Genomic DNA, 17,027 nt, shown 5'->3' with positions numbered 1-17,027 from the left:
GAATAACCCACTTTACGGTTGCCTATTAAACCTTTAAGTTTTATATGTAACACCATAAACATCTCATTCTATCATTTCAGATGTCTATGGATTTCACTTCAATTTAGTGAAAAACTGTTAGGTTTTGACATTAACATTTCCTCACATTGCTGTAGCATTTACAAGTAGTTGTAGACCAGAAGTAAAATTAGGCAAAGAGTACACAGTCCACAGCCACATCACCTCCTGCTTCTAACGCTACTGAGTATAGTGGTGCTGTTCTAAGGGGTGGCCATCTACCCCCACCCAGGTCACTTTGGGCTGTATGCCAGCCTGTATGGGATTCAAAGTACGTGATGGAGAAGGGGGTAAAGGCACAAGGCATGGAATGAGTTAACCATTTCAGCAAGGGAGGTGGGATTTGAAGCTGTAAGGTGATGTAGGTTTGCCATTCACACTCCCACTCTCAAAGCTCCTGCCAATGCCATTACATGCTTTGGCTTATCTGAAGTATATTAACCGAGAAAAGCTTGTTTTCTACCAGGCTCCTTTAACAAGCACGGTTCTATGTATCATCTAGTGAAGCAATAGTGGAAAAATACATCACACATCAGGCATGTGATCTTTAACCACCCCAGTGCTCCTCCGCCTGTGCCTTTTTCCTTCCCCCACAAAACGTTCATCTGAGCAACCATATGAAGAACTACACAGTGCAGGTAAGCATGCTTCACCCAGTTAATGAAAGCACCTCTTAACATCTGTAGAATCAAGAATTAAGCTATTAGATATGCAGATGTGCTTCCGCACACGCCTTGTGCAATGTCCGACTGCCAGAATTATTTTGTTCCCACTGGCACACGGTAAGAAAGCACAGGAGGCAGCCTGCAGCTGTCTTGCTCCGCAGTTTGCTCCTGTCAAATCTCAGTGTTGAAGAAGGGTTGATTGACAGCGTTTGCATCTGAGTGCACCGGGCTGTCTTAGAGACCTGGGCTTTGCAAGACCAGCAATGTAGTCATCCATGAGTCAGCAATGGCTCACTGATTCAGCAGCAGGGCTATCGAAAGGGACAAAATCTTTCAAATCAAGTGTCAAAGAGGTTTCAGTTATTTGCAGTGATTAAAGGTGCCATGGCACATTGTGCCAGAATAGTTTTTTTCTACACTGGAGTCCAGTTCTAAAGTAGCTGTACTGCTTTTAGGTAGTGTTGACAGCAGCTTAGAAAAAATAACCTGCATATTAAATCATACAGTAATAGCTAGCATGACAGAAGGGCTTTCCTGTGTGTTTTAACACATACTTGTGATCTGTGGCATACAGGCAGTATCTATCACCAATTATTCCACAGATACCCATTAGAGATTTATGCCTAGTGGTGTTTTGCCAATTCAGTGCTAATGCACAAACTGAGTAGCGTATGTAGTTTACTGCATTCTTAAAAATTCTCCAACACCCTGTAGCAGTAAGGAGTATTCTGAAGATAATGAATTTTTAGCCTACTGTTAAAGTCACGTTTCATATACAGAAATGTAAGCAATAACATGACTTATTCCTATAACCACCTTTATGAAAGGACATAACACTTGTACATCTATTTTCATCTCCATCACCTTATTGCAGAGTACAAAATAGAACTTCTTTGCCTTTATACAACACGTTGCATTGCAAGTTTCTCTTCAGTACGTGCTACCATATAAATCTGCAGTTTAAAAGGGATCAGAAAAATGTTCTAATGTTTACACACACCATTTAAGAACAGTTGTCTGGGCAAGGTTAAACTTATTTATAACCATAACTTATATATCACATTACATACCATTACAGATGACATCTAAGGGACAAACACACACAAAAAAAAACCCTCACACTGGAAGACTAACAAAGCAGAGCATGCCCTTTAGGATTTGCAGCTGAAGACAGAGGACATCTGTAAAGGTTTGCTGAAAGTTCAGGATGTAGAAGACAACTGCAGAAGCCAAGAGGTAAGACCACAGAGTTGGGCAAAGTATTTCAAAGTCACACAGCTGATCAATGGAAATGAGGACAAGGACAGGTTTCCTGTACAAGGTTAGAAATCAGAGAAGATGTTAGACTGAACTAATTTCATCAGCAATACCGAAGGCTTATAAACAGATGGAAAGAGTACTAAAGGTAGAACTGAAAGAGTAGAATTTCCCATTGAAACTGGAAGCAGCCTGCCTGGATCAGACTAGGCTCCCACCACCTTGCCAACCTGGACCATCCCACCACTCCCTCAGATTTATTCCCCTTATTCTTTTTTCCATTTGAGAAAGCAGCATCTGTGACTCAGCCTATTGCGGACCAAGTCATACTTCCATCACAGAGGGCATGATGTAGTTTGGATACATTTTCTGTCAAAACCAGTTGAGCATTCCTCACACACTATAGATTATTTAGGCTCCTAGGAGAGCTCCACAACACAGAGACCGTGGCAGCTGTTAGGAGTATACCCCTCATATATATTCCCCAGTAATTCCTTATTAAAATAGCACCAGAACAAGACAACATTCACAGACAGAGTCATCACAGAGGCTCTGCATAGCTTTGGTACTTCAGTGAGGTTCTCACACACTGTCACACCAGAGACTGGAAGACAGGAAAAAGAATAAAGGGGTAAATAGTATGTTTTATTACAGCTAAAAAACCCACAGAACAACATAAAAGCACTCCTCCACCTGCCACTTCTAATACTTAGATGTCCTGACTTGCCCCAACTTAAAAAAAATTTCAAAAAATTGAGTAGGTTTACTTCTTGACTATATTCCCCTTGACTATATAAAAATACCAAGAACAAAAAATAAATTATTAGGCATCTCATTGAGATATCATGGGGGAGGGAAAAAAAAAAAAAAGGGTTCATTTAAATGAGGCAGACTTATACTCACTGCAAGAGTTTCAATTGGTCAAGAACAATTGCAAAACAAGCCCTAAAAGGACATATTTAGCTACAGAACTTAAAAAACATTCTTCATTGTTCACTATATCCTGTTACCAGCTTGAACATAATTTTAGCTACTGAATTGGTGCTTTTTTGTTTTGGCAATCAGATGATAGTAACTTCCCCTTTGTTTTTTCTTTTCCTGTTTGTACACCTGCACTCTCCAGGAGCAAACAGCAACAGGATTAGTATTTTATAGTTAGCCTACTACTCTCCATCTGTAAAGAGCAGAAGACAAAATACTTTAAGCTGGGGGTGGGGTGGGGGTGTTTAGCCAGGATGGACCAGAAGACACAAAAAAGCCCACAATCAACCGACCTTGACTTCTAACTTTAAGATCTAATTGTAGTCCCCAGGTAAAATAATTTTGAAATAAAAATGGATATTCTTCCAAAACACTGCCTGCTTCAGATGTAAAATTCACAACTGCAGCCACCTCACAACTACAGGCAGTCAACATCCCAATTACTGACTCAGCACTTATTTTGAAGTGCAGGCTAGGAGGAACTCCCCAAAGTCTTCAGTCCGTTCTAGAACGGCAGTTACCACTGGTATTTCTGATTTGAAAAAAAGACTCTTTTTTCTCATACTAAGTTAGGAGCTTTTTAACTGTTCTTGAGTATCTGAGATCCAGCACAAACCACCACAGGCAGGTTACAACGGAACTGATGGGAGCAGTTCAGCCTGCTTTGTCCTTGCAATCCCAGGCTAGGGTCCAGCCGCACTCAGCACAAAGAAAAATCCTACTATATAGTAGAAGGACAAGATTGCTAACTGCTTGTTCAATTTTAAATGTATTCCAGTCTGAGAAAAGACCCATGTATTGGACAAGTCAAGCGAAAAAATTACCTAATGGCCTCAGGTGCAAAAATGCCTCAGCCTGTATCATTAAGAAATTATCCAAACAAAAGAAACCCTGATTTCAGTAGGTGAACGCTCTCGAGGTGTGTCAGACTAAATAGCTATTCATGACTAATTCATTAATTGTGGTAACAACATGCCTCTCCATTACATCCAAACTACTACCTTCAGAACAGATTCATCAGAACATCCTCAGTGACGGCAAAAGATTATGAGGCATCTGCCCATATGCTTAAGGGTACAGGCTGTACTGTCAGTGCAGCCCAAATAAACTTGCTTCAGCACCTGTCATCTTTCACACCGTCAAGGCTGTTTGCAGAATAAACAGCTCTTAAATTTCTTTCCACAAAAGAAACTTTCAGGACTGGGAAAAAAGTTGTTTAAGTCTTATAAACTTAGCCTATGTCATTGAAACAGGTATTTAGGATTTTGTATTGCATTATGCTCTTCTGGCTGGGTTTCATGCATTCCTTTCTTATCCAGAATTGGAAGCTTTGAGCTCTGTCAAGACTGTATCCATAATGGTTCAATTTTGGGCAGTCTGATCCATGCAGCTAAACTTTATATTTAGTCTGACTGCAATTCTTAAGAACAAGAAGAGGTCAAGCTCAGGACTTTTAACTGAAGATCAAAATCTGCTGTCACAGAATTGCTTTGTATTTTTATTGGTGAATTGCACGGGAGCAGGTAAGCCAGCTATTTCAGCAGGGAGTAAATTTTTAGTGATTACAATGCTTTTCTGAAGTACACTGTATTTGCTTCCTTCAAAAAGCCTTTATTAGTGACTGTTTAAGAAAGCAGGTTTAGGGTTTGGAACACAAGCCCATCCAAGTACAGGTCTCAAGAAAAAAAAAACCAAACATCAAGGAGCAAGCTAGGAGGTGCCACTGACATTCTTTCCTCTTCCACTATCAGCAATTAAAGGCTGAGTGTTCATTTCACTGGAAGTACTTTGTAGCCTCCACTAATTCCAGTTCTTAGTAGTGGTGCATTATAAATTAAGATGTATAGACAAATGGAAGTTCTGCTGTAGAATGACTTGTAACTATGTAAAGACAAGCTTTTATTATTAGTTGCAGGCCCACTTACCTTAACCCACCCCGTTAGTGCCACCCAACTGCTTAACATCACTGCAACTCCACGTAGAAAACTGCACTGTACACAGCTACAAAGAAAATAGAACCAATGTGACCCTGCCAAGATTAAACCATGGTTTGAGGCAGGTCAGATTGTCCAGAAACACCCTACCACCCCCCTCAGTGAGGAAGAATGTTCATTTTCATGGTCTAGACCACCACCAAACATGGGAGCAAGCAGCCGCTGTTCCGCTCCCCCTCAAGTGTTCCTAGAATGAACCAAGAATAAAAACACAAAGTAAACTACAGGAAGAAACCACGGCTGGTCATGAACTTACTCTGCACATCGACATTGGGTCTCTGTGGACTGGGTGTGCTGGTATGTCAGGCATTAGGAGCCCTGGAACCAGAATTCCTATTTATCACCAGAAAAGCTTTAAAGAACAGCACTCATGGGAACAGCTTCCAGACCGACTGAGCAGTCAGCTGGGTAACGGACACTAGAACTGGAAAACCAAGTATGCGTTTCAGTTAACAATTGCACCATCTACGTGAAATAATTAATCCGTTCTCTGCTGCTGTGGGCTGCTCAAGTTTAACCAACTTGTAGCCTCACGTGAGGCTTGCACACTTCATTAGTTATTCCTGAGACTGAGGCCAAGGTCCGTGGAGGCTGGAGCACATTCTGTGCAGAATACACACCTGTGTCTCTGAAGGCAGCTTTAAGCTAGTACAGATCAGTCTCCATTACTGTATGTACCTTTTTAAACAACAGAACCCATTTCAGTTGTATCAAAAGTTTCATTAACCACAGAGCATCACACATGCCGATTTAACTGTTATTTCAAGCAAATATCAAACCGGGCAAATTCTTATTTTCTTCAGTACACCAGGTCTAGTCCTTCACTGCCATGCAGGTATAAATTATTATATAGTGTCCACAACTGTCACTCTTGCCTTACAGCAAATACCTAAGCTGCTGAAGAAGCCAGACTTGGTTGCTAGAAACAGGTATTCAACACAGATCTCAAGTTCCACATATTGGGTACGCAGGCACCTCCAGTCCTCCTCCACTTGGTTAGGCACGCTCCTCATACAACTCGCTCCACTGAAGACCTGTCCCTACCCCCTCACCTGAAAACAATCGTGCCTTGAACACTGTGGTTGCAACCCAACACTGACATAACACAAGTGAGAAAAAGTAAAATAGCAAAAGCAGCGGCCTCTCCTGCAATGAGGTCATTCCCCTTCCCACCCACCCCAACCCTGCTTTAAACACAACTCAAGTTTTTGCTCATTAAAGGCCAAATCTCAAATCAGACCTCTGTAGACATCAGCAGTGGCACAACAGGACCTCTGTTTGCTACCAGCAACATTCAAGTTCACCTTTTTCCCCTGTGTAAAGCCTAATTCATCTTTAAAAACCCCGTAACTGATAACATAGCCTGCATAAGTTGCTCCAACTCCAAGAGCAAAGCCTGTTTGCCAACACCTGTTCCTACGGCCGAGGATCACCACCCAACAGGACGTGGGTCCTTACAGGGGTCCGTAAGGTGTCTCCTGCAGGGACTCTGCCTTCCACCGCTGCCCAGCGGGATGTGACACTGGCCATCAAACGTGAGCCCTGAGGGGCCTGCAGAGTCACATCACTTAGCTGGGAGAAAAATGTCCCTCCTGACACACACACAGAGTGTGCTAGCGCGACCCCTTACTAACGCAGCTAGCAAATGTGGGCTTTAAGCGTCCGTAATTAGGAACTCCCGGCTACAGGAAGAGATGCTTTGCAAAGCCAACAGCCGCTGCAGAGCAATAAACGGCTAACAGTTCAGATACGCTTCAGGAGAGATCTACACACGTTGCCACAGAGGCCTCCACAGGTTTCAGCTACTGCCCTTCCACTGGGGCCAGGTGATTCCAAAAAGTCACCTTACCCCAGGCTGTTCAGGTCTTGCAGGTTACACAACGAACAGCCAGGATACCCTCAAAACATCCAAATTGCCCTACCCTGAGAAGTTATTTTTACTTTTCCACTGCAAAGACCAGAATATTTTTGTAGGAATCTTTGGTTTGCCGAATCTAGCAATTAACAACCAATATAGTAGCTCCCAGCGTATATTTAAAGTTGAGGGGAAGCACTGAAAAAGGTTTTGGAGGCTACCAACAATACAGCATCAGGTCCTGGAAACACAACTGTGCATAAGGAACAGGTTTTAACTGAAAAAAAATAAATCTAGCTGAAGTAATTCTGTTCTTATTGGGACTATTGCATTTTAATTGGTGAAGTCAAGTACTTGTTTTCATGGATTAAAGCAGTTCAGAATTCTGGAACTAATCAAGTTTACACAAGAACAGTGTCAGCAGGATGTTACATGGTATAGAAGCTATACGTAAAAAACATACTTTGTAATATATCAGTTTCCACAGCACCCAAATTTTTAATTCAAATTACAGTAGGAAAGGTATCAGAAGTTTCCTGACAAAGGTACGGTGTCAATCTAACTTGCTTCCATAAAAACTGTACTAATTCTGACAAAAATCAACAAAAAATTACAGAATTAAATATGACACAAGTCCATACAATGATGGACTCCTGTGACTCATTAGTCTTTTACCCCTAGATGGTCACATCCTGTCACTAGTTCGTTCAAACACATGATCTATATTTAGATAACAATTTCTAAGTGCCAATAGCAAGATAGCAGAAACAATTATGCAAAATCCCTGTTTCACTGGCTTTACCAGAAGATACTGTAGAATTATTTATTAACTCAAACTATGCAGACAGCTAGTGTTCAGAAAGCAAGGATGGGTGGTTTTGCAGCTTTATATCCTTTCTGCAATTAATCTCTCCAAATTTGAAATCCCTCAATTTAAGTATCTGTGCTAGAAGTATGACTGGTTTTCAAGTACTGTTACACTTTTGCATGTTTCCCTTTAAGTACATAGTGATTACAGTTGGGGGTGCTGTACAGGAAAACAGATTCTTTCAAGATTGATAAACAGACAAATCAAGTTCTTCCCAAACACTGAAACAAAAACCAAATACTCCAACTCAAAAAGTACGCACATGCTTTTGAGTACCACAAAATGACCTTTAAGATCGGGTTTAATGAAAGCACTCCTTCAATATGCCTCAAGAACACAGCTTGCACTTGGCAAATGAAGTATTTTCCAGTTCAGATACTAAGACATCTGCAATAAAAGTCAAAAACCTGAACAATCAAAAGTGCATGCCCGAACCACCACAACAGCTCAAAGCCCAACACCTAACATCATACTAGTGCTGTACACATATACATCTTAACAATACCTAGACAAACTTTGGTCCTTGGAATCTTCCAACTAACTCCCCAGACCAGTATTATTTTCATAACAAACAAGCTGTCAGAGTGTACAGGAGTCAAAACCCGAAGGACTTCAAAATATGTTTCAAATTATATTTGAAATATAATTCAAATATACAAGTACAAAATTCAAATACAGTTTGTATCAACATCTTCCTTTACAAAGTTGGGATTAGCATAGGGTTAAGAGTTACTGCAAAAACAACTTTGGAAGCACTTAGGCATTTGTGCAGACTTGTACCCTTCAAGGCGGGGGGGGGGGGGGGGGGGGGGGGGGGGCCGGGGGAGAAAAACAAAACAAGATGAGACAAATTCCTGACTACTACTTGGCACTGCGAATGTATTACTGACAAAAGGTCCCAACCTGCATCTTTCCATATTTCTGCTATTATCAATATACAACTCAAAGCACAGGAAAAGACATAAATCGCTGCAAAAAGACAACAGCATGCACTGGTAAACTGTCTAGAATTTAAAGCCTCACAAACGTTGTGGAATGTCAGATTGAAAACAGAAGACCAACCCATGGGCAGGATCAAACATCTGGCAGCATGCTATTTCATAAGACACAAGCATGAAAGATTTTAAATCTTTCTGTGTATTAAGGACATTTGACATGTTTTATGAAGGCCATCAGGCTGCACTGTTCAGACCTGAATATGACTTCAGCAGTTAAATTAGACAAGGCTGACCGAGAACTGGTTACAGACTCAGGCTCAGCTGACGAAGGTGATTCAGTGAGTGGTTGTGAGCTGGCAAGGGAAAAAAAACCTCACTTCCTGCACAGGGACAAGTGCAGCTAGTCCTGTCTGAGGGATGCCAACAAAACCCTCTCATTTAAACTTCAGATTGCTGAACAAAGCATCAAAATAGCTTCTAGAAGCACATGCTTTTGCATAAACCCTTTTGTTCCCCCCCCCTTTTTTTTTTTATGAAATAGGCTAAAGAGAGATCTATCATCATATCATCCCAAGAGCATAAAGCCCTTGCCTTCTGCACTGCTCCCCCGACAGCCAGAAGTGGCTTTCACCCAGAGACACTTCTGGCAGCTGCAGAAGGCTCACCCAGATGCAGAGAGCCCAGCACCGGACCCATTCTATAGTCCCTTTTAACTTCTAGAACAGCACTGACCAGGAAGCACGCTGCAGATCTGCTAATGTCTGGCTTTAACTGTAAAGTTCACACTTAGTTGCTGAACTTAGCAAGTAATGTTAGTAGGTAATTCTTCATACTTAAGAGCACCTCCTAAGTATGCTTCCCAATGAGCATCGCTCTCTGACTCATGCCTCAATTATCAACACCGCTTTCCTTGTCAGCTCTCTCATAGGCTTTGTTTGAAAAAGTATTTTCAATTAAAAAAAAAATCAATTCAGATTTTTTTTGTAGAAATACACTTTATAAATAAAATCCACCGACAGTTTTAAAGCCAATTAAATGCTGCTGTGGCTTTGGAGAAAGATCCTTGATCATGCCCACCCTCCTAGGCTACTTATATTAAATAATCTTGAGCTTAGATGCACTTGCTGTTGTACAAGCAGTCAAATTCTGAATCTGTTTAGCCATTTACACATTCCTGCAAAGCATATTTATTAAAAATAGGCAGAAAATACCTGTAAGGTTCAGTGTGTGGAAATGCTTTAGACAAAGAAACCTTTTCCTAACGCGGAGCACTGCCAGGAGATGACTGCACACCAGTTTTAGAGCAGTGAGGGCAGGAGAAGGGGAGGAAATGAGTAGGTGAATAGGAAAACCAGAAGATGAGGATGAATCAGCAGATGAGCGATAGCCTGTACTTCCTGGGCAGGACAGTGATGGCATCTCAGGAACGTGGGGGAAGGGAGCAGGAGACGAGGAAGCCTGAATTGCGCCCAGGAAGGTCTGACCGAAATACAGCTCCTCACACCCAAGCTCGGAGGCTAGGATTGCACAAGAGTCCTAACCATTAGGTGAGGTGGCTGTCTAAACAACTGGGCACAGTAAGAGACAGCTCTCGGTTCAGATCTGAAGATAGGGAGAAAGATTCTTGTTTACTTTCTGCCATGTTTCTCTGATATTTGTCAATATTTTTAGATCCACGTAGTAGAAATAGTAAGAGCCAGACAACATACAACAGCTAAGAGAGTCTTTCTGGCTACATTGGTTTCAAAAATTAGCAAGCGGCCCATACACCTGTAATACTACTCCCCATACAAGCAGTAAAAAAAAAAAAAAAAAAAAAAGACACTTCCACAGGAGTAACAGGAACACTGGCCATCTGCTAGTGGCTAGCTTCAACCAGAAAGGCTCCTCGGCTGACAATAATATAGCAAGGAAATTATGACCTCCAGCAGATGAGAAAATGTGTAAGAGAACAGTTATATGATTTTCCCCAAAAGGTTCAGCATTTCACGCTGATGTGAGCTTTTGTTGCTCATACTTGAGGCGAGACTTTAGATTGTACAAAGTGGCTTCATTCAAAAAATTAAAAATAGTGCAAGCCAACCCTTTCTTGCCAAAGCCTACACCTGGGAATCTCTGTGTTTGCAGAGGGACTGAACTGTTTTCCAAATCTTTATTTTTGTAAAACAGACACACGTATACATGTGCTCTTCCCAGTTCTGAGAACTGCTTTTTGATTTTACTCCTTTTAGTCTTGCACGGTTAACTCCCAGAACAAAACCTGTTTTAATTAGGTGCAAACCCCCCAGCGTAGCTCTTAATGCCTTCCAGTAGCCACACACCATCTTGACCTAGAATCCAGCTTCCTAAAAAGGCAGACTGAAGTATTGCATTACAACAGCATTTTAGGAAATTGCAAAGGAAAGCAGACCAATCGGTCATTTATAAGCCGTGTATTGTGGCAACAACCAGAACCCGAGGGTAAGCAAAAAACGAACAACTTTCTGGCCAGCCCCAGACCAGTACCTGCCAGCAGAAGCACAGCTATCCACGTGAGAACTCTTCGTGCCACCGCAGCAAGCGCACCCCTAGGGTCACCCAGGGTCCCTGGCAGAGCAAGCGTAAGAGCTAGGAGGTTAGTAGGAAAGGTGACCTCTTACTTTTTTGCTCCCTTCCTCATCAGATGCAGCAGCTAAAACTAATTAGGCTGTATTGATATAAAGGATTCTTCTGTAGCTCTGAAGATGTTTATTTCCATGTTCTCTACACATTAGTAATACGCCTACTGTATTAAAAGGCATTAGAACACACAGGCATTTCTGACTCCCTGAAACTGGGAATAGAGAAGTAAAACCCCTTTATTCTTTGATATAACTTGGATGGAGCAGCGTATGACCATTTAGACCAATGTCACTTTCCCCCCTCCCCTAAAACTGGGAAGAGATCAAACTGGTATTTATGAAGGAAAAATATTTCAAGTTATTACAAAAGGAGCCAAGAAGACTTCTCTGAAGAGATGTACAACGCCTTAGTGTTTCAAGCAAGGAAGCATACTTTCCATGTTAAGTTGAGACTATTACTAAGATTTTGCTGAGAACTCAGCAAAAGCTTGACAACATTTCACTGGCTGGCTATCACAAAGGCTCTAAAAGGCTTGGTTTAACTTCCCACATGGCACGTACACAGCAATGCTTTAAAACAAGGCACTAAGACTGGGGCAAGTTATCCCTTCAAATTAAGAGAAAGTGGCTGCAGACAGTTTAGTTAAACTACTACCGGCATTGTCACCCCATTTCCTTCACAACAAGCTAGTTATGTATGGAGAGGGGGGAAAAAAAAAGCAATTCTGGAAGGCAAAAGATATTATGAGAAAAATACCTAAGATGGTACATACATACACCATCAGGTTCTGTTTTCAGCTGCAAAAGCTGCATTTGGGCAACATCCTGCATACGTTAGCATTTTCTGAAAATGTGCTCTAACATACACAACACATCCACAAACCATTCTAGAGGTCTAAATCGGAAAGAAACAGAGACAAGCACGCACGCAACGTAAACCTAAACAAAACACATCGAGTATGAATCATTAGCTTTACTATTGAACATGCTACTGTTTTATTATACTTTATGTTTCAGCCAGACAGAAACACCATACAGCTGGAAGATTTTTCCGTTAATGCACCTCTAGCCATAATGCGAAGCACATGCCGTTACCCTCTCCACTATTACACATTTGGCAGAGAGCAAGGCTGAGCTTACGCTACTGTCTGCAGCACCAGGCAAACGCACCCTTCAAAATCACAATCATCTATGTATTGCTTGTGACTTCCTTGCAGGTAAAAAAACCCTCAAGATACAAGGTCCCATCTCACATCACGCATTAGCTATTCCTGGACCAAAACCAGACAGCTAGCAAGTCCTTTCAGGCCAATTGAGTCATCTTCATTTTTGCAGACTTTCACAGGCAATACATGTAAACAAGACATCCCCAGCATCCTACTGGATTGGGCTATAAATATCTGGCTTCTACTGATGTCAAGCTATGTTGACCTGCTATAAAATGATTCCTTTTAAGAACCAACCTTCCGTCTTTGTTGAAAAGGTAGAAAGAGGAAGACACCAAATGCACCCCGGTAAAAATGCACATACTGACCACAGTGCTACAGAAAAGCGCTTAGCACTGAAGTGTTGGTTAAAGGCAACATATGAACGCCTTTTTTTTTTTTTTTTAAACATAAGTGAATCAGACAACCCTGGCTTGCTCGACAATTTTTGAGTTAATCCAGATACTGCTAAACCTGCTTGCTCTTGCAGCGTTCCTTTCACACTCTCCCCAGCAAAGTGGTACAAAACTTCAGCAGAAGTAATCCAGAACACATCATGCAAAAGCAGGCAAAGTTGATCACTGATGGGTTGTTGTTGGGGTATGTAATTGGGTTTGTGTTTTGTTCAGGTTTTTCTTGTTTGGTTTTTTTAAAGTGTGGTAGCAGTTTATGCCTTAGAAACAGTATTATGCTTGTTGATTAATGTTTTATCCATAAGAGGGAAAGCCAGCTGAGAGTACTCAGGGGAACAACCTTTCCCTGAAGGCTACAAAGCTACTTAAGTGAAAGGTTCAAGATGATGTTGTCGCCTTAATGTGACAAGATTACTTTTGTCACCTGATACAGATACTCTATCCAACTCCAGATAAGATCCCCCAATGCACCTCCATGAACTACCTCTGAAGGTCCAAACTCACAGTATAAAAGCAAAAGTTGCTTAGAGTTCACCTGACCTTACTTCAACCAAGTTTCAGCTTAGTTGCACTGAGGGGTTTCCTGAACATCAAGGATCCAGCCCTTCACTGGAGCAGGACTAGTTTGCACTAACAAAATACACATTTTTGAAGACTTGTAAATTGCAGCTAAGCTATTCCAGGCTCTAGTTCATTTTTAATTCAAAAAATTTCAAGAGGAAAATGTCAACAGTTGCCACCTGTTCCTTAGAGCTGTCAGCTTTAATGCAGTTTTGCCCCACTGTTGCTCATTCCCACCTTGTACTGTAGCACAGAGCCATGAAGCAGCTCCCTCTGAAACCTATTCGCGTGTGTGTGGATCTCCTCCTGAAACCACACTGTTAACTGGCTGTAGACATCCATCTGGATTAAAAATAAACCAGCAAAAAAGTGCACACGTATCGCCAGGTTGCACAGCACTGCACCACCTTGCCAGCAGACCCGAGGGGGGCAATGCACCAAGGCACAAAGGCTAGGAACATGTTTACACCAGCATCACCTTTGTTTGCTCTGCTGCACCGGGCTGCCCCAGAAGCACGAAACAACTACAACCCATGTCAGCAGTAACGCAGCTCCCCGCGCTGCAGGCCCTGTCAGAACATGAAAAGGTCACTCTAAGGTCTATGGAGACAATGTGGCAGAAAAGACTTAATTTAGACAACACAAAGCACTCCTGTGACATTTTGCTTCCTCCTCCCCCCCCCCCCCCCCGAAATCAAAGTTGTCAAGACAAAAATAAAGGAAATAACATGAGCTTTTTTATACAGCACAGAGAATGAGTATAACATTTCAGGATATTAACAGCATGATTCATGTTTGTAAGCAGTCATTGTAAGTCCTGCCAGGCAATCCCTCTGCCAACTTCCTAAGCTACAAAATACTACCTCCTAATAATTACCAAACAATTGTTTGGGCATAGTCCTTTGAAAAAGCAGTACTTTTAAAAACAATCTTTTCCGGTTTTGTTGTAATCACCACTTATGGACAATCTTAAAAAAAATGCAGTTCACGTTAGCTTGGGATCTCACAGCAAAGAGATTAATTCAAGACTATTTCAGTATCGAATTAAAAGCTGGAGCGTAACTGCCTGAGCAGTTCCCTGAAAGGGGCATACTTGTGGAAGAAACTGGTTCTCCTACTTTGATCAAGTAAAACTCATTGAGTACGTTATGAGTTACATGTGTTCGCAAGAACTGTATCTTGATTAAAACCTTTTATTAAAAGGGAATTAACAGATCCAGAGGTCCACAACGGATCGACTAGCAGACCCACAGACCCCACAGTGTTACTAACAGGCAGAATCGCTGAAGGACCCGCACCAAGGTGCTCCAGCCCCATTTCGCATCCCGCAGCCCAGGCAGGGAGTGCCACCTCATCCCCGCCAGGACGTGGCTGTGCCAGGTGCCTGTGACCCAGCACCGGCGAGCAAAGGTTGGGGCTGAAGAGCTGATGGGAACCACCTGGCTGCACAGCCACCTCCCAGGGAACGCAGGGACCTGCCTCACCCACAGCAGCACTGTGGTGGTGTCACTGTCCCCACCCGTGACAGAAACGTTAGCTTCCCGACCTTTATCGAAGGCAAGGACCGTGCTCAGCACCAGCGTATCCATGCACGGGGGCACTGGCCGCAGCAAGCCAAGGCGCAGGGAGCCTGGCAGCAGCACCAGGAGCGAGGGGCCCGAGCCAGCGCCCTGCCTAAGCGGGCACAGCGCCACGCGCACCGGCACCGGGCTGGCCAGCCCCGGACACAACGGGAGCTAAGCCCTAGCAGGAGTAAAGCCGATGTTCTCCAAGCGTCTCAACTCTCAGATCTTCACTATCCTGCTTTTACCCAAGTCACCCATTAGGCAGCGTTCTGAGGTTACGGACTTTAACCTGGTTTATTACCACCTGGGACTGTTCGCCGAGTTCTCGTGTAACAGGCAGCCGTGACCGCCACCTGGATGGCTTCAGCTGAGAGCTGTTATCAATCATCCGGCGCCAATCGGTAACGACAAACGCGGCTCAGCGGCTGGACCCCAGCTGCCCCCAGCCCGGCACCGGCCGCTTGTGCCGGCACCGCGTGTCCCCGCCCGCCGCGGCAGTGCCCGGGCCGGGAGCCGCCGAGGGGCCGCGTCACCTGTTGTTCGGCGCCGCCGCCGCGTTACCTCCCCGCGGGGCTCCCCCCGCCCGGGGCCGCCGGCGCACGGAGCCTCCCCAGGCTGGCGGGAGGCGGGCGGACTGGCACCGCACCGCCGGCCCTGCCGCTGCCCCGGCCCCAGCCCCGCGACGGGACGGGCGGCCCCGCTGCCCCGGGACGCGGCTGAGGAGCGCGGCCGCCCTGCCCCGGCGGCGGCACCTCCGCGGGTCCGGCAGCACCCGGCACGGCACGGCCCCGCTCACCGCCGGCCCCCCCAGCCCCCCCGGCCGAGCCCCGCGCCTACCATCGCGGCCACCGCTGCCCGCCGCTCCGCCAGACGCGCCGGCGCCCCGGGACGGGCGGGCGGGACGGGGGGGAGGGGGGGAGGCAGGGCGCGAGCCCGCCCTCCCGCGCGCGCAGCTGGCCGCCGGGGCGGGGCGCGAGGCGCAGCAGCCCCGCGGGGGCGGGGCGGGCCGCGAGCGCGGGGCCCCGCGCCGGCGGGGGAAGGATAAAGGAGCGCGGCGGAGGCGCGAGCTGCCCCGTACCGGCCGCGCGGGCGATGTGTCCATAAATGGAGCGAACTCGCCGCGGCGCAGCCAATCGCCGCGCGCAGCCGGGACGTCATTCCCTGAGGGAATCCCGGCGCCGCCTCGCGCTCCGGTCCGGCCGCCCCTGCCTGCCGCCGCGCCCCGGCCCGTCCTTTCCCCCCCCCCCCCGCGCCGGGACGCGCGCCCCGCCGCCAGCCTGGCCTGTGCCCGGGGCTCCGCGCCACGGTACGGTACGGGGCGGGGCAGGCCGGGCCGGGCCGTGCTCTCCGCGAAGCCGCGTTAGCAGTACCCCCGGCGCGCGCCGCTGGAAGCGCCACGGAACCCCGGTGCTCCCAGCCCCCGGGAGCGCCGCGAAGCACGAAGCAGCCCGGCACCGCCTGGGTACGGAGCCGAGCCCCGGGTGCGCCCCGGCCAGCGCCACAAACCCGGGTGCTCGCCTGGCGGCCGGCGTCTGCTCCCCCGCGCTCCAGCTGCTTTGACCAGGGCACCGCGGATACCGCTTCCCGGGACCGACCGCGCTGCTGCTTCCCGGGACCGTGCTGCCCACGGGATCGGGCACTCGCTCACCCACCGCCCAGGGCTGCAGTCCTGCCAACAGACTCCCCTCCTCAGGCAGGCAGCCCAGCTGTTGAATGCATTTCTAACCACCGCTTCTAAACTAGAATACAAATAAATATAACATCAATAAAATGGAAACTGTCACATAACAATCACCGCAGCGGCCAGGCCCCGGCCGTACGCCAGTGCTGCTCCCCCGCTACCCTGTAAAGCACTCCCAACAGGTACCACTCATGCTGTTCCTCCTTAGACATTATTACTGGTCTTTATTTCTGATTAAAAGTTGCAGTTATTGGAAAATACAGGGCGTAGCTTCTACAGACTAATTTGCTCAATTGTTATTGCTTTTATAAACAAAGTCTTGCTTCCAAATGAAGTTAGAGATTAGGCGTGAGCAGATTCGCTTGTGAACAGTGCTGGTTCTGCAGC

General features: G+C 45.6%; 1 protein-coding gene across 1 annotated transcript in view; it reads right to left on the bottom strand.

Moving 5' to 3' along the window:
* MYO1E (myosin IE) overlaps positions 1 to 16,132 on the bottom strand; it is a 92,913-nt gene extending 76,781 nt beyond the window's left edge. The window contains exon 1 of the mRNA XM_056345449.1: positions 15,797 to 16,132. Coding sequence (XP_056201424.1) covers positions 15,797 to 16,117 — 321 coding nt within the window. The 5' untranslated portion in view covers positions 16,118 to 16,132. The remainder of the gene's footprint in view (positions 1 to 15,796) is intronic.
* Positions 16,133 to 17,027: the final 895 nt, after the last annotated feature.

This window comes from Falco biarmicus, chromosome 7 (genome assembly GCF_023638135.1).
Source record: "Falco biarmicus isolate bFalBia1 chromosome 7, bFalBia1.pri, whole genome shotgun sequence".
NCBI classification, from domain to species: domain Eukaryota; kingdom Metazoa; phylum Chordata; class Aves; order Falconiformes; family Falconidae; genus Falco; species Falco biarmicus.
Note: the sequence above shows the minus strand (reverse complement) of the source record. Positions and strands in the feature narration are given on the sequence as shown.